The following is a 17,455-nucleotide window of genomic DNA, read 5'->3' as shown; positions in this document are numbered from 1 at the left end:
CAAAAACAGGCTGTGCTTTCTGGAGCTGTATGCTCTTTTTGCATCGAGAGCTGTCAGCTTCTTGGCAGTCCCAGAAGCGAGAGGATCAATTTGTCATTTTCACCAAATGCTCTGTGAAAACTTCTGTTCAGACCTCGCAAATCTCTGCAGCTCTCACCTCAGCCATTACCATATCTTGGCATTTCTTAATGAATTTTCCTTCCGCCTTGACAATTGTCTGCAGGAACTTTATGTACTGAACATTTCTGCCATGTGTTTCTATACAGTGGACAAAGTGTTGAACAACGCGTTCATTAATCTCACTGCAAAGCTGGAAGTTGTTCATGAAAATGTGCTGCATTGTTACTGCTTCCAGAATCTAATGAGAGGGATAAAAGAAAGAAATTAGAAAACAAACACATCACCAAATCCGCAGAGGGGTCAGGATAAAGCCAGCACCCTGCAGGGTGGGCGTGTGACAGAACAGACCACTTCCAAGGAGCCAATCTTTCGACATCATGCCTTGTATCTCAGCTCATTTCATTTTAGCCCACTTCAGCCTCCTGAACCCTCTATACTGAAATGGTCCTAAACAAGCTTTGGAGGCTTTAGAAAGAAAACAAGAAAGAAAAAGTGTGACACCCCCCCCCCCCCTCCAACCAATCTTGCATCAGAACAGGCCCAAAGGCAATTACAGTCCATTCACTTTTCTCTCTCTGAAAAAAAAAAAAGTCATGAGGTTATTCTTACCCCTGGGTTAAGGAACAGGTTTATGTGCTTGTGCAGCAATGCCTGGTTCTGTTGGTTCCCAGCACAAAAGTTCTGTAAAAACTCATGTGCAAGCTTCATTATCTCCTGCATCCTCGTGTCTTCAGCCTGTGATTGCATGACAAATACGATGGAGTTACAAAGAATCTGAAGGTTCACTTGCAGGTGAGCACTGGATGAGTCCCAGTTCCAGCTCTGCAAGAGAACTGTCACGTATCTCTCACAATCCAAAGAAAAACAAACCTCCACCCAGTTCACAGACATTAGGGATGAGTTTGGCCTGCTCCACAGTTCTAAAGATCATCAAAACTAAAGACCATAATAGAAGTTACAGTAGTTTATTCTTTAAAATCACAGACTCCACGCCCAAGCCTGCCAGCAACGTGCTTTAGTCACTTTTACGCTTCTGAACAGAGAAGTGCACTGGCCAAACCACAACACATCATCACCTTAGGGCTACCAAGGAAAACTGCCACGTTCTGTTGAAATGCATTTTAGCAGTGACAGATAGGTAGTTCATGGCAAAGAGGAGATGGAAAGTTCTTACTGCACCAGTTAAGTACAATTTATATTGACTGGAATGTGCACACTACATGCATGCGTCCAAGCACAGTTCAGGAACCAGTGCCTTTCCTCTGACATCAGTGTAGATTACTGATGGCAAAAAATGCAGTTTGGAAAATCACTGTTTTTATTCTTAAGAGGTTTCGTACATTTCCAAGGGTGAAACACCCTCTCCACACTGCCTGTTCAGTAGCATATTCACAAGTATGGGACAGAATGGCAGCAAGAGTTATGGGGGGGGCTGTTTCTGCTGATTCTTTTTTTCTTTAAAAAATATGGAGCAAGACAGTGAGACTTAACATTATTCAAAGCTACTGCCTAGAATTACTGGTATTCAAAAACCTGCGGAGTCTGGAACAGAAGACAGCAGAGTAAATGGTAGAATGTGATAAGGTCCCTCACCTGTGCAATGATAAGTACCTGTCGCCAGTGACTAATGGGCACCAGGGCAATGAACTCAGGGTGTGTTCCATCAGGACAATGTAGTGCTGTGCACTGTGTACAGCAGCCTGGTCCAAGAGTTTCACCCTGTACCACTGACACTATACGTGGCACTCTGATATGTCTAATTATGAACTGCAGCCCTCTGCTGGTTAGCCAGCTGGTATTAACTTGCACCTAAGAGGGTCTCTGGGACTGTAACTGGGAGACAGGAGGGTTCTGTGTGTAACTACTGGACAGATCTGCTGATGTACCCTACAGGGGACCAAGCTCCCTTGTATTCCCGAAATGGTCATCATACAGATACTGCATAGAAACAAGGAAGACTCAGATGAGGTACTAAAAGCCCATCAACCTAACACAAATCGAAGTGGTAGTTGTACAGAAACCCAACCTTTTCATAGGGGATCTGCAGCAATTCAAGCACAACTGCATGTGCTCCCATGTTCCTCAGCAGTCGCTGCTGCTGCTTGCGGCTCTTGCGGACCGAGGCGCTCTCCTGGACGCACAGCTTGCTGAGCCGCAGCAGGATCTGGAGAAGAGATTTGCTTTAGAACCGGGCTGTTTCAGAATGTGCCACACGGCTCCTGGAGAGAGCTAACATCAGAAAACACATCTGCATCAACAGGAATGGTTCTAGTGAGCAAAATCAAGTTTTGCAGCCTCAAGATGAGGAGTTAAGACCGGGTTAAAGCCTGGTTGCTCCTGCAAGAGCAGTGGGAAGGCAGAAGGACCGAGCAAGGCTTCTTGCAAAGAGGCAGCAGCTGTGACTGTGCTGCTTGCCCCTCTCCCAGGATGCAGCAGCCAGCACAGAGTTGCCACTGGCACAGGCAAAGGAAGCAGTGAGGCAACAGATCCATCATCACATGTGGTGGTTACTGGCCTGGGCACCATCCACTTCATCTGACCAGTGCTGGTCTTACAGAATTTAGCTGTGTAAAGTGAGGCTAACATCTGGCTCCTCAGCACAGCGCTGCAGAAAGCCATTACCAGAACACAGCAGTGCCAATGCATGCTCCTGGTCTGCTATTTTTGAAATTAAACTTCAACAGCACAGTTTTTGCATGTGAAGTACTCGGGGCAGAACAATTAAAGTAGCTTCTTAACTTGTCTACCTCCTTTGTAGCCTTTAATAGTAAAAATATTGTGTTACCATTGAAACAGCAACAAAACATTGTCTTTCTCATTAATCCATTCTTAAGGGAAGAACACACGTCGTGCTTATTATACTCCTGGCTTCTCATTCAAGCTGGGATACGTTATTACTCAGCAAATAGTTTCCACAATGGAGAAGTGACTCAGACCTTCCCAGGCGTCTCCCTCTGACTGCAGTCAGCTCTCCAGAGCTGCGTTACTCATTTATACTTCCATTTCACTATCAAGAAGCAGATTTACCTCTTTCACTACGCGGTAGTTGTAGCTGCTCGTACTTTCAGGCTTCTGTGACTTGCTGTGACCTTCCTGTGGATAAGAATCAGACAGTTTATTAGAAGCTTGCAGTGTGCTCTTCGTGAAGGCTAAAATTACAGTTCTAGGGTAACGACTGCTCTCTTCCTGGAAAGGGGTGTCAGCCTTCAGTTTGCTGACAGTCTCAGTCTCAAAAAAATACGTATAATTATCCTGTCAAGTCCTGCGTAACATAAAATAATGTGATGGTGGGATAATTTCAGACAGTAACCTCCTGTCCTTTCCTTCATCTGTCATGTTCCATCTGTAAGCAAGTCCTCCCCATCAAAAACTCTCTCCCCTCCTTTACTATTATTGCCATTGCAATGATATCTAACTAGGCACAAGGAAAGCAATCAGTAAATTACTTGTACTTCCAACAATAAACATTCATATTCCAGGGACTATTTCTTGCATTCTTTCATCCACTGTTTTCTATTCGATTACAATGATACTGAGACAAAGGTAATCAATTAGTTATAAGCCACATGCGTGTACTGCAGGAGCCCAGTATGACCAGGCAGAATAAGGCACCAGCATTTAACAGGTTCTTTAAGCACTGTTCTCTGCCATTTAACAATAGCAAATACTTAAAAGTGAAAAATATTCAGGGTTTAATCAAGACTTCTCTCTAAAGTATTGTATGCCATAAGGATACGGTACTTTAGCATATTCTGAACATCTTAGCATTCATTCATTAGCTTCACTAGTGGATTTACTATAAAGCTCAACACTGTTAATAAACACACCACGCTAATAGCTACAATAAAGTCATAAGCAACCCCACATTATATGTGCAAATAATTTAACCAAAGGCTATGGAAAAAATCAGTTGTTGTGAGTACAGCCCCCATCTGACTGACTTTGGGCGCAGGCACCCTGGGTGTCAGAACCTGAAGTTGACATTTTAGCAGCAGCATCAAGTTCTGAGTAGTTTCCCTCTGAGACTAATTGCCATCAGCTGGTCTGAGTTCCCCTCTAATTCTTGCCTTAGTCAAAAACCAACAGACAGCATTACCAGGCCATGCAGCTTGCTGTCAGGACACTTGTCTTAGGCACAGGTCTGCAAACAGTCACTTTTTCAGAAAATATTAACACACACATCTGGAGAAGCACGACCCAATTACCTCTTTCTTCTTGTGTTCGTTTTCACCTGGCACTCCATCCATGGTCTCATCAGGGCCCTGGCCTTTGTATACCCAAAGCTCGGATTTTTCCACAATAGATCTCAGCTGGTCCAAATCTTGTTTTATCTGCTTGTAGTTGTCAACATCTTGGCTGGTAACAAGCAGTTGAACCTTACATAAATGCAACCCATTAGTCGCACAGAAAGATTTTGTTCCTTTTCTTAAACTGCAATACATGCATTCAGATGAAGAGCGATGCTTTCAATGAACACACATACCTGCTTAAAAGCCTGAAGAACTTCCTGTCTTTGACTGAAGTGCCGGAAGAGAAGCTGGAGTGCTCCGGAGACCAGGGGAGGGTAATCATGCATCGTTAAATGCAGCAGAACTCTGAGGAATGTTCTGCCACCATGATCATCCAGATCCAACGGAGTGTTCTCCTCACTGGAAACAGAGTGTGGGAATTTACTACAACATTGGGCTTATTATTCCAGCAGGTTTCTAAATTTCTAAACCTACCATCCTGTGGTGGAGAAAATCCCTCTTTTTTTTTAAGTGAGTAGAATATTTATCAAATGAAATGCTATGCAACGACATACAGATTTGTTTTTTCTTTTGGTGTGCTGCTTACTTGGAAGACTACTCCAGAATGTCATTACTCACAGTTCACTCAGCACGCAGCTGCATGCAACTTATGTTTTTCAGGGACAAATCATGATTAATTATTTGTCCCATCTCAGTCTTATCCTACTGCTCAAATAATTCCTGCCCATTCCTAACAGTATCCTTTCTATCCACAAAAACAACCATTCTTCCACATCCAGGTTGCAATACCAATTACATCAAGCACTCATTTTCCTCTTTGCTATCTTTTCCCCACATTTCTGTTCTGTAGGTGATAAAATATCCCTTTTTGATTTCCTTAACAGTGAGACTCCGAATCTTTCTCACATTCTGCTTCCAACCAAATACACACACTTGCATTACCAATCCAGGTTATTAATTCTGTAAATGAATCTCTTCCCTCATTTAAGAAATCAGTTATGTTAGGTTTACAGAAAGGAGCTGCACCTCTCTCTGAACAGCTTAAGGGCTATTAGAATATACACCTTCACAGTGTTCCAACAGAATGAGTGGGTGGAATATCAAGATAAGCCCAAGTACTTTATGTCTGCCACTGATTTCACCTCCCGTGATTTAAGAAAGCACATAAGCAACTCCAGAAAGAAAGCAGGTACTGAAGACGAGGCTTGTTTTGTTCTGTCATGCATGTGCCATCTAATTCTGCATTATAAAAAATAAGTATGGCTAAGCAGATCTGCCTCAGAAGCCCCAATCCTTCCCTGCACAAACTTTTCCACCTAAGATTTTACAGCAGCACTCAGCTTAGACACACTAATCCTCCAGCTTTGCTTTCACCCACACAGGCAAAGCACTGCAGCGAAGATCTTTTTTGGCTGAAGGACCACCTGTACCTTCCCCATGGCTTCTAATTTAAAGGGACATTATTCAAGCTGTATCAAGGGTAGTTCAGGAAAACAAAGCCTCCGCAACTGGGGCAGCTGTTCCCCATCTTTTTCCGTTTACCACCTCACTTGCAATTGCAATCCACAGTCCTTATGAGCACATTGGGGACTGCAGCCTGGGAACTGCTGAGCTACATCTTGATTAGCGCTACTGAAGAGATACTTTCCTTCCACCAAAGATTCCTTCAGCTTGCTCTTCAATATGTTCAAAGTCTAGGGCTCCTAGGAACATAAGAGCAGACAAGCACGCAGTGTCAGAGTTGCACCAGAGATGTCTTTTCAGTCTAAACACATTTTAAGCCACAAGTGTTGATGTAGGTGTATGTGAGAGTCACAGAAAGCTGAACGGAACACACACGTTACTGAAGCAGTTTGCTAAGATAACCTAGGAAAATACATTAACCTGCCATCAGCTCACAAACTGATCTCATAACCACTTCAGCAACATCCAGGCTTATTCTTCCTGTCAGCTTTCAGATTGCACCTGCATCATTCCACACACAGATGGGAAATAGCTTAAATTTCAGAGGGGTCATCCACAAGGAACACCTGGCTGCAGCTAGAAGTTCCAAAGCAGAGGCAGCAATACTCCTATGGCTCAACAGACAGAAAGGGCTCTGTTTTCCAGTTGAAGGTATATATTATTTTACTGGCAATAATTAGTACTCCAAAGTGAAAAAAAAATAAAGTTTGGCATTTTTTTTGCAGGAGGTTTGACAGCTATATATTCTTCCCTCTCTGCCGCCCCATCTCTCCAACCAGCAGGAGTTACAAACGTCACCTTGAGCCAAATGCCACTGGATTTACAATTTATCCGTCAGTTAACTGACACGACCTGCTCTTGGGCACCATAGGCAGTGAAGTAAAAAAACATTTTGAATAAAAACACTGATGCTAAGTACAAAACTGAGACTGCTGATGTTACCATGCAACCTTCTGTTTGCACTGCTTCTGTGGGACCAACGTTCACACACCGGAGCAAGAACCTGAATCCATTATTGACTAAGATTAAAGAACCTTTCCTAACAAAACTCATTCTTTGCAAGGTAACTAACCTGGTACATTTGCTGGCATTTCTTGACTACTGCTTCCAGTGGGTGACTCAGACATCTGGGCGTTGCTTTCATCAAATTCGTGTTTAAATATACAAAGTAGGCAGGAGATTCTGTAGTCCAATCTCACATTCAAAATGAACTGATGATACAGAAGTAGTAGAAATGTTGAGATAGCCTGTCTGTTCCCAGCACACACACAGACCATTTACACAACACAGAACTCCCAACACAAGATAACGTTTTAAAAACGTGGATGTAGTTTGGAGAAAAGGTATGTGGAAACACGTGGAAACAAGAGGTATGTGGAAACATGCACTGCATTGCTCTCTTTTGTTGTCTTTTTCCTTCAAATCCCAGAATTCATCCATTTCTTTTTTCAATGCCTTCAGTGAGTACAATAGGCACACAGTAATAAAACCTCACAAGTAAAAGCCTTTGCAGAGCTTTGCTTCCTCATTGCTGCCCAAACCACGCATCCTCGTGTTTGAAGGAAAATGCTTAATGCCAGTTTTAATAACCTATGGTAATAGGGGAATACTGGTACATTAAAATACCCCACTGTGACACGCCAGGCTTTATGAGAGAAGTTCTCAGTTTAACTAAAATTAGAAATGGTGAAAGGAAGTGAATCAAGCCTCCCCTACGTGCTGCATCTGTTGCTGAGAGGAAGGGCACGACCTCAGATGCAGCTCCGTGCAAAGCCTCCCACAGAGGGCAGGGGGAAGGCACACCATGGCTTTCCTGCTGCTCTGCATGCTTCCGCCCACACGGCTTTTTCAGCATTTTGGCCTACATGAACTTGCCCATGAAGTTCCCAACAGTTCTCAACTTGTACAGTGAGGGAGGGAAGATGGTTCTGAGCACAGTATGTGTGTCACATCTAGGCAGAACTGTGGAAAAGGGGAAAAAAAAACTTTTATCTTCATGTCCTGAAGACTAGGGAATGAACAAGAGGGAAAAGCCAAAGATGGAAAGGACTGCAAGAGACTGGCAAACGTGCAGGCATCAACTGTTCAGGCTGACATCTATCCAGAAACAAGCATAACTCCCCTCCTTGGGAGGCTTAAGATGGTCCTGGAGATCCAGAGTAACTAAGACAGTACAGGCAGTAAGAGCCCTCCACTTCAGCACATCAGCCATTCACAAGCCACTGTTAAATACACAAGAGTCTGCTGTAGATTCAAGCCTGCTACATGGTTTCAGTCACTGCATAATATCATCATCTGTACAATGAGTGCTCCAAAGTTGCCCTTGTAACACTTGAAAAGAGGTACATACAAGGCAGGAGTAAATTAAACGGTCACATGGCACTGTACTGGCACTTAAAGACAGAAGATGATGTCCATTAGTTTGTGATGCTAATACCTGAAGTATTTCAATGATCTTCAGCTTCGTATCCATCACCAGGATGTCCTCCTTCTCCGGCTCAGTCTGCTTGACATTGCCCTCAGGAGCAGCAGCAAGCGGGGTCATGGGCAAGAACCCCCCACCTCTCAGCACCACCTGGGTCATCAGCTCCCCGACTCCATGGATTGATCTCATCACATTGCTCCCTTCACAGAGGTAGGTAAACATGTAATTACGTTGGTGTAATGGGACTGCATTAACAGGCTAAGGACATTCCACATCCTACAAAGAGAACTTGTCTCAACATTAAAGGCAGCCAAACACCTAACTCCCTGGAACAGGTGAAAGCCAATGGGAGCAATGCTTCTGAACCCCCTTGCTTGCTCCCTCTTCCATTGTAGACGTCACCCTGCTTTGCAACCAAGCCACAGACAGCACTGAGTAGAAGGTTTTGAAACCAAACTAATATTTTTACACCAACTCAAACCTGCTGGTGAGCAATCACTTCTCAGTCTTACCTTTGCTTTCCTCGCCTTTTGCCATTTTGGTAATAGGGAAGATGGTAGTGATGTGCACACAGTCTAATATAGCAAGGAGGATTTTGGTCAGCCTGAGGAGGTCACAGAAGTTGTAGAAACCAAAATATATCAGATTTCTGGCTAAGTTAACCACCTACCAAAATAACAATAAGAAGTCTGATCAATACCAAACATTTTGCTATAAAAATCAACTTATAACAGTGAAAAAAAAAATCAGTAACATGGCTGAGAGTCATTCTGGTTGTGATACCTCATCATTCCATATAAGACTGTACAGTTCTGCATGTTATTAGACAGTTTTCTACTTGCTCACAAATTCTATAATGCTTGTGGCACAGCTCTCTAGCTAACACTGGTATTCTCTAGCTACTGCATTTGTCTCATTACAAACAAGCTGAGATAGGTTAAGACCAGAAGGTATGTACAAATGCTTCTTATGACTTTGCATGACAAATAAAAAATATATATGCCTTATCTACAGATTGCTGATACTAAGTTTCCCCACAAGTCCTCCCCACACACTGCTTCACAATCCACAAAGATACTTCCGCATGCAGTGCAAATATTGAAGGCAGACCAGTCAGCTCAAGTGGGCTTCTCCAATTGAATTATCATTTTTAAATCAGCAGTTCAAGAATACTACTGCATGCGCTCACTACATTTGACTGCACAGACTATATGAATTGGACAATGAGCCACGGAGCACGGCACCGTTCTCTGCATTGGTAATACTGTAAGATGCAGAAAATATCTGTGCATGCAGACGGAGCATTTAGTTTTACTGACTATTTATGCCAGAACAGCTGCCTTGGTAGTAACACCGAGAGCACAGAAAGTAAGTTAGTCACTGCAATTCTAAGTTCTCGTTCACTAACTGCATTCCAAGAGCAAACTTCACAAACTGTCACAAACCTCAGTGGATGCGTTTGCACGAGAGGAGTGCACGAGGCAGGGCACTCAGCACTCGCTGGGTGCTGCTCATCTTCCTGCTGCTGAAAAAAGCACCAACACCCCATAAAAGAAGGTTAATATCAGAACTGGATAACTACCTCAAAAGTGAGCTTATTCTTCTCTTTATCAGAGAAAGGGAATCTCTGACACACCACATCTCTTAAATACTCCTCTACAAACTCCATCGTTTGCGCAAATCTCTCTTTAATTTCATCTTTGGAAGTTCCGCTGCTATCATAGCTGAAGGGGAAAACAAACAGAAAAACAGAATTTAGCAGTTATGTACACAGGGCTCGATCCCCCAGGAAAAGCTAAAGGCTCTTGACCAGTTTGTCTGTCCCAGGGACAGTCAGGAAGCTGACACCAGACTTTCCTGGCTTTTGCTGCTTTATCCCACAGGGTCACTCTGCACTACTTAATAGTATCCAAGAAAAACAAAACAAAACAGCTTTGTCCCAATAAAGTTGTTTGTTCTTTTTTTTTTTACTGCAAACTGACAAGCTGTGTGGAGCACTCAGGAGAGCAGTTGTGGCCAAGAGATGCTGACTGTGGATGCTAACTTCTCTCCAAATAAAAACAATATGCATTCAATGTAGACTTGATTTTTTTCCTGTAACAGAAATGTTGTTTCTCAGTCTGTGCAGAGAACTTTCAAAAGAGAATCCCCATAAAATTCCATTAACTACCTTCTGCGCTCCTTCCTTTCTGATCATGCATCACTCATTGTTCAGCTTAAGCTAATCACTACTCTATTTTGGCATTTAAGGTTGACTACAAGATATTGCATTTTCTCATAAAAGACTGGGTTAGTGAGGAGGGGAGGAAGGAAGAAAAACACTGAACATGAGTACTAATACTAAAAAGAACCAAATTCCTAATGGTTGACATGATTGCCATTGCCCATTTCCTCTGACTGAAGAAACTGAGTTTTGATTTGTTCAATTCTGTTCACCTGTTGTTAAATTATTTCTACTATAAAGAGGCAATACGGGTCTGCAATCAAGAAATCAAGTTTCCAGTCAAGCTGTGATTTTCTTTTGGTTTTCTACCCCTGTATCAGAATACTTTCCATTGGCAATTAAGCAACATGACTGTATCCAGCACATGACTTGTTTCTGCATCTTCCCCTTGTTTCTGCTATTGATGGCACTGGCTGCTGTACAGACGATCAGCTTTGAAGAGTCACTGCTCTGATCAAACAAGGCAAGAAGGAAACAGCCCTCCCCCCCTTGCTCCCCTTCCCCAGGGTCACTGATCGCATCACCCCCATCGAGGCAGACACCACAGTGTTCTGCAGAAATACCACCCCGCTTTCAGACCTTATACCACACAGACAGGAAGGTGGTGTTTTTATTTCATTTTTTTTTTTACTGAGGAAGATCCTCTCCAAACATTACAAGCAATGAATCTTCTACTGCATGGCTTCAATAACAGAACTAGTGAGAATAGGCTAAAAAACACAAAAACCAATACCAAACAGTATTAAAAAAAACCATTCGGATTGATCTGGTTTCATTTAAAAACAGTAATAATTATAATCAAGCGATGGGATTTCCTTTCCCACACCATTCCAGCAAGCACTTACTCATCAATCGCGATTTCAGAAGGTATCTCAGACCACAGCCGTGCATACTTCACTGGTGTGACCTGCTCCTGGGGGTCACGATCAACGTGCATGTGCAGCATGAGCCGGCAGAACGACGCTCTCAGGTCATACGGCAAGTTTTCATCAGACATGCAGCGGAGAATGAGATCCACGTCCAGCTGGCCAGAAATCTCGTTTATGGCCAAGTACTGCCGATCAAGGCACATTCTGGCAAAGAGGTTCAGCTGGTATCTTTGGACAGAGGGAGAAACACAAACAAACATTTCCAGAACCATCCGCTGCCTGGAGCATTGATAAGCTATCATGTGTAGTAACAATGGATGAATTTTCTATTTTCCAGTCTTTACTCAGAAGGGAAAAAAAAGGTATTTACCAAACACTAGTAAAAGTGGAAACAGTGTAAGAACAAAAGAAAAGGGTTCCTCATTTTCCAAGGAGTTATACAGAAGTAATACTATTAATAAAAGTTATGTAAGAATCCAAAGAACACTTAAGGCAGCTCAGCCTGGATACTGTAGGAGATGAAACACTTCTTACTAATGCTGACATCATGGTGGTTCACCGAGGAACAACAGAATGGACTACAGAATCCTTAAAAGATAGGTACATGGCTCAGAAGTGCTGAGCTCAGTTCCCTCCAGGCAAAGAGATAGTAACTGAAAAGTTAACTATTCCCTAGCTTTTCAGCCTGTATGAGCAAATAACTGGCATTTAAGTTATGCACATTCAACAGACTGATAGTTAACCTTCAGTCATGAACATCCAACATTCACAAATACTACACAGACTTGTGCTGAGCAGTGTCAACCATGAGATTTCCTGAAGAAATGAACATTTAATCAACAACAGAGTGCTTTTCAACTCCAATCACTCCTCATGGTAGTTTAACCCAACTCTACACTAAGCAGTAATGGAACAGGTTGCCCAAGGAGGCTGTGGATGCCCCATCCCTGCAGGCATTCAAGGCCAGGCTGGATGTGGCTCTGGGCAGCCTGGTCTGCTGGTTGGCGACCCTGCACATAGCAGGGGTTGGAATGAGATGAGCATTGTGGTCCTTTTCAACCCAGGCCATCCTGTGGTTCTGTGATTCTAGTTGTTTTAAGCACGTGTATAAGACTATAACATGGGCTAAAAGTAACTAACACTAGCGATTCTGCTTAGAAGAAAGTGTAATACAATCTATTTTGAAAGCAACTATAATTTTCAGAAGTTGGTATTATAGAAGATCATCTTTTAAATACAGCCCTCCAATAGGTTCAATTAAAAACACACTGGGAAGTCTACTGAGATTATTTCAGTGCAGGAGATAATGCAAAAAAAAAAAAAAAAAAGTACCAAAAAAACCCTCTCCCAGTACTCCCTGTACCACCACAGCTGAGTCTGTCACACTGTTTTCAGAAGTTTAAAACCCAGACACAGGAATTTGGTCTGGGCTGAAACCTGATCTTACACTGTGCCAAGAACTTGGTGTCTTGTCAAGTCATCTGGAAACATCACTTCACATTAGAAACTGCTAAAAGCATAGCTCAAACTGCACGAAAGAACAGTGCATTCATCAATCAGTGGCATTTTTTAAGTTCATACACTGCCCTGCTGAATTCTGTGGGACTACAAAACATGACTGCAGAACACTACAGGAGTGCTCAATCACAGAGGGCAGGGGCTAAATAACTATTTTTTTTTTTTTCCTTTCGATCAAAAGCAAAAGCATTTGTACACTGAAATCCACAGTGCTTATTCACCCCCAACCACCATTTCAACACCGGTAACCTACACAGTTGGCATACAGGCTGCGTAAACATCCATTTGCACAGAAACCAAGCAGAAATACAGGCATTAAATGGTGTGCAAGTTTAATGCACTCTAAGCCTCAGCTAATCTTTTCAAATCAGTTTAAACTTTCCCATGCAGATAATTTGATTTCTAACCACGAACCTTACACTTTTAGCTCACATCTCAAAGAGAGTCACTTTTTAATGGCTGTTTCATCCACGAACCCAGCATCCTTCCCCCAAAATTTAACTGAAGCCTATATACTGAAGGCTCTCCCCCACAACAGTTTAGATGAACTTTGCTAGTCAGCTACTGCACATGCTGTTAACCTGTAATAGCTGAGTACGTCCCGATCTTCCTTCTGCCCTTCCTTAGCATCCTGAGCCAACTCTCTGATACTCTTACTGCGGATTTCCTTGTTACTGTCTCTCCAGAATAGCCACACTTCTTCCTCATCTTCTCCAACTTCCAAGGCATTTTCTCCACTTGACACTTCTTCAAATTCAAATCGAGAGAGGACCAGCCTGCCAGAATGAAGTGTGGTTAGACTAGAAACTGCCAAGACCCATGCAAAGCTTTCAGAACATTTCTTTCAAGACACTTGCTGAAATGTACTGGTGATATAGAAGTAATTTTATGATCTCACCTGCATTAAGAAAACAAATTTTATTCTTGAACTATGCCAAGTAAAAGTTGAATATCATACTCAGTCTGCAGTAGCAATTTACTACATAAAGTCTTTGGGTTTTATTATTAAAACCATTGGAGTGAATTTAGATTGCAAACCTTTCCATTTGACCCCAAAAAAGATGAATGGCACATGCACATTTCAGCTCCACTCAACTGATGAAGCGAAAGAAACAAAGACGTTAAGGCTGGCTTTCAAGAAACATCTTCCTGGGACAACTGGTTTAAACAAGGAAGTGGGTTTTGGGTACTATCTGAAAAAGGCCTGTTTCCCTTTTACATTTAGATTATTTAGTATCTAGATAATGATTATCTGTACCCTATCCCATGTATTGAATAATCTCATCATTATAAAAAAGACAACAGGGATTTGGTGCCTGCAGTGATGCTCCATCAGTGGCAGGGCAATGCAGAAAACTAGGGACCAAAACCCTATAGCAAGGGGAGAAATGGGTGAGCAAAGCTTCTGCTTTGCTGCAAGCTGAATGCAGGGTCCATGTACCGCCCAAGAAGTGCTCAGACAGCTCAGAGAGGGACGTCTGAGACCCAGAAGAGGGCTTATGGAACCCCATACACCTTCCTGCAAGGTCTTCTACTTGAGGGAAGAAAAACAAAATATCAGAAAGGAGTCTCTGACTGCAAGTCTGAGAACACACACTGCAGTCTTCCACAGACATCAATATCCACTTATTGTGCATCCAAGGAGGTCTCCACACATATTTAACTGCTTTCTCTAGATGTGCCAGAAGTGCTCTCAGCTTTGAATCCCTTCCCTTCTGTTTCACACTAGGAAAACCATCTCTAAAGGCATTGACTTACTTCGTTTCAATGAGTATGTCTGCATTTGCTGGATTCAGTACGGCTTTACAAATCAACTCCTGTGTTACTGGAATAGACTTGTTCATGGAAACGCACAGATCTGAGAGATAATCCAAAAACCTGTTGGAAAACGTAAGCCAAGAGGGTATCAATCCATGCTGAGGTTTAGACTGAAGCAATCTATCTTTCAGAAAGAAAATGTTCAGAACTCTGATTTAACACTACAGAGTAAGACCACTGCCTTAGCAGGAAGTCATGGCAAATGCCAAAAAAGAAGTGAACTAGCTGTGCTGACTTGCTAGTAAGTTGAGAAGTACAGATTCTTCATAGAAGATTGAAGAAAACGGTAACTGTGTATTTAAAAATGTAGATCTCACCTGGGCTCCCTATTCTTCCTCACAAGACTAACAAAGGTATCAATCTCAGCAGCCGTGATGTGTTTCTCCAGGAGCTTGCGATTGTTGTGAAGCAGTGCTGTAATAGTGTCCTCAGCCAAGACATCATAGCCAATTTGTTTCTGCATGAAGCCAAATTGCTTTGCAATGTATTCCTTTAACCAAAGGGAAAGAGAAAGGTGATGCAATTCATTCTCAGAATTTCAGAAAATAATCAATAACACAACAGTAAGACATTCGTTAATTCCAACATCCCAGGCAGTGATTGAGTTAGACTCTAATTGTTCTTCCTTTAAAGTCTCAACATCTCCCTCACTCCTGGACTGGATTCCAAAGCATTTCTCCCTATCTGAGTCTGGTTGTAATAGCCGGCAACAAAAAAGCCATGCATCCTTAGTTCACGGGCCAACTTGCAATGGAGCTTGTAGTATAAAAGAGTGAAGAAAATCTTTAAGTTTACGTGGATTGACAGCAATTCCACTATTTTCTCACATTCACCTTACAAATATTGCTACTTACACTGCATTTAACCTCTGATAGAGTCGAAAGGTGACAGTAAAATTAAGCAATCCAAAAACATCTTGCTGACTACACAATCACACCACAGCGTAGCAGGAGCAGTATTAATGTTTTTAGAGCAGGATAAACATTAGCATCGAGAGCTGCAAACATATTCCAAACCTGATTCTTCCTGTAATCCTGCTGAGAATGCCTCAGCACCCTGTAGCAGAGCCGGCATATGTGTCTGAATGGAGCGTGACGTTGGTCTCCGAGCTCCTCCAACCGCAGCATGGGGCCATCGCCGCTGTCTGTAAATGGTGCTTGCAACAACTTGAAAATCTATGGATTTATTAAAACCCAAACATAAATCCCATGAGGCACTGCCTCCATTTGATTAAAATTAACGTAAAGGTACTGTGTTAGCATTTACGAATTTCAAAAGGTATGTCAGAAACACACTGTAGTTGCAGTGTTTGTTCCTTGGCCACAGAGTAGCCAAGATCAGCACTATATTCTATAATCTTTTCTTCTAGCAATACTATGCCCAGAGTCCACTGCCAAGCTGCCAAAAGCTAAAAACTCAACGGATCCTTTGGTCCCACCATTTTGACCAGGTTCTCTACTACTAGGATCTCCTTTCCAACAACCCTTCTTGTAGGCATAGTTTAGAGAAAAATGCAGTCTACCTGCTTTAGAATATTCTGTTCTCTCATCAGTTTTTGCCGTTCTCTATTAGGTTTAGAAAATACCACTTCAAGGACGTCTTGCCCAGAATTAGTTCCACCAGTAACAAAGTAGACCAAATCCTCCAACAATTTGGTAACAGATCTACAGAAAAGTCACAAGTTGTTAATACAAGACTACAAATTCTATCTGTTAAAAGAACAACAGTGTGAGGTTACACAGATTTCATAATGTTAAGGGACAAAAAACATTAGAGACTAACCCAGATGTCAGATAAAGCACCAAGGTTTGTATGAAATTTAACGTTAGGAACCAGTGCTCCCTATTGTTACAGCCTGTGACAATAGTACAGGTACAATAGTCAAACCGCAGAAGCATTAAGACAATGACATCACTTTAAGGCCACCATATGATCACTAAGTTTTCAGCAGTTCTTTTGAATTGTCAGAAAAAAATAGATCAGGTTATAATCTCCTCAAGGCCAAATGAAAGACACTGCCTACAGAAGCACATGGGCCCCTGCTTTTACACAGCAGACTGCACATTCTTTTTGAGTGGCCACATACTTTTCAAAGATATTGCCAGAGGATTTGCCATGTCATATGTTCACTCTTCACAAGATGGATTATAAATTCCCACACTCATTTTGCAAAGCCCATCAAGAGAGGCATGCTACGGATTATTCCCCTACGTTCCCAACAACAGTTCCCATGCTCTCCTTTCACAAAGTGACAGTGAAGGGCTGACAGAACACTGCTTGAGAACCTCTGCTGTGTGCACACATCAATAATAAAAGAAATAGGTATTGAGTAAAGCAAACATTATCCGAACCGACTTCTTGTTTTCTTACCGTCTTTCATTCTGGGTTATTGTTCCCTTTTCCAGTTTGCCAGCAATGGAACCTAAGACCTTACTTGCATCGTTTGCAAAGTCCAAGTCCCGAACCTCTGCAGGAGAAACTGGTACTATAGCAAAAGCTTCTTTGTCCTCTTTTACTGGAGAAGTACCAATCTAAAACCCAAAGAAGTTGCAAAGAAGTCTCAAAGGACTGGAATTCCTACCAGCAACACTTAAGTGAAAGTACAGAAATAAAAGGATGCAATCACAAAAAAGTAACAAGGCTTACCTTAAGCATCACAGGTTTCTCTTCTTCTTTATCAATAGGGATATTTGTACTATGAACCCAGGTGTTAGTGCAAAGGTGTCTAAGTCTGACATAAGAGTTCCTAAAAGAAAGTCAGAAGTTC

The 17,455-nt window shown here is 42.3% G+C and overlaps 1 protein-coding gene across 18 annotated transcripts in view; it reads right to left on the bottom strand.

Annotated features, from left to right (window-relative positions):
• The window catches only part of ITPR1 (inositol 1,4,5-trisphosphate receptor type 1), a 150,712-nt gene that overhangs the window by 84,652 nt on the left and 48,605 nt on the right, over positions 1 to 17,455 (bottom strand). For all 18 annotated transcript variants that reach the window (XM_040646080.2, XM_040646085.2, XM_040646086.2 and 15 more), the window contains 19 exons: positions 17,335 to 17,434; positions 17,059 to 17,219; positions 16,211 to 16,352; positions 15,705 to 15,863; positions 15,006 to 15,178; positions 14,629 to 14,748; positions 13,452 to 13,646; positions 11,329 to 11,580; positions 9,842 to 9,983; positions 8,772 to 8,925; positions 8,272 to 8,459; positions 6,907 to 7,045; positions 6,019 to 6,073; positions 4,604 to 4,769; positions 4,326 to 4,496; positions 3,148 to 3,213; positions 2,147 to 2,284; positions 730 to 855; positions 158 to 358 (listed from right to left, as the gene is read on the bottom strand). In XM_040646080.2, the coding sequence (XP_040502014.1) occupies positions 158 to 358; positions 730 to 855; positions 2,147 to 2,284; positions 3,148 to 3,213; positions 4,326 to 4,496; positions 4,604 to 4,769; positions 6,019 to 6,073; positions 6,907 to 7,045; positions 8,272 to 8,459; positions 8,772 to 8,925; positions 9,842 to 9,983; positions 11,329 to 11,580; positions 13,452 to 13,646; positions 14,629 to 14,748; positions 15,006 to 15,178; positions 15,705 to 15,863; positions 16,211 to 16,352; positions 17,059 to 17,219; positions 17,335 to 17,434 (2,848 nt within the window). The remainder of the gene's footprint in view (positions 1 to 157; positions 359 to 729; positions 856 to 2,146; positions 2,285 to 3,147; positions 3,214 to 4,325; positions 4,497 to 4,603; positions 4,770 to 6,018; positions 6,074 to 6,906; positions 7,046 to 8,271; positions 8,460 to 8,771; positions 8,926 to 9,841; positions 9,984 to 11,328; positions 11,581 to 13,451; positions 13,647 to 14,628; positions 14,749 to 15,005; positions 15,179 to 15,704; positions 15,864 to 16,210; positions 16,353 to 17,058; positions 17,220 to 17,334; positions 17,435 to 17,455) is intronic.

This window comes from Gallus gallus, chromosome 12, assembly GCF_016699485.2.
Source record: "Gallus gallus isolate bGalGal1 chromosome 12, bGalGal1.mat.broiler.GRCg7b, whole genome shotgun sequence".
NCBI classification, from domain to species: Eukaryota; Metazoa; Chordata; class Aves; order Galliformes; family Phasianidae; genus Gallus; species Gallus gallus.
This window is presented reverse-complemented; position numbering and strand designations above follow the sequence as displayed.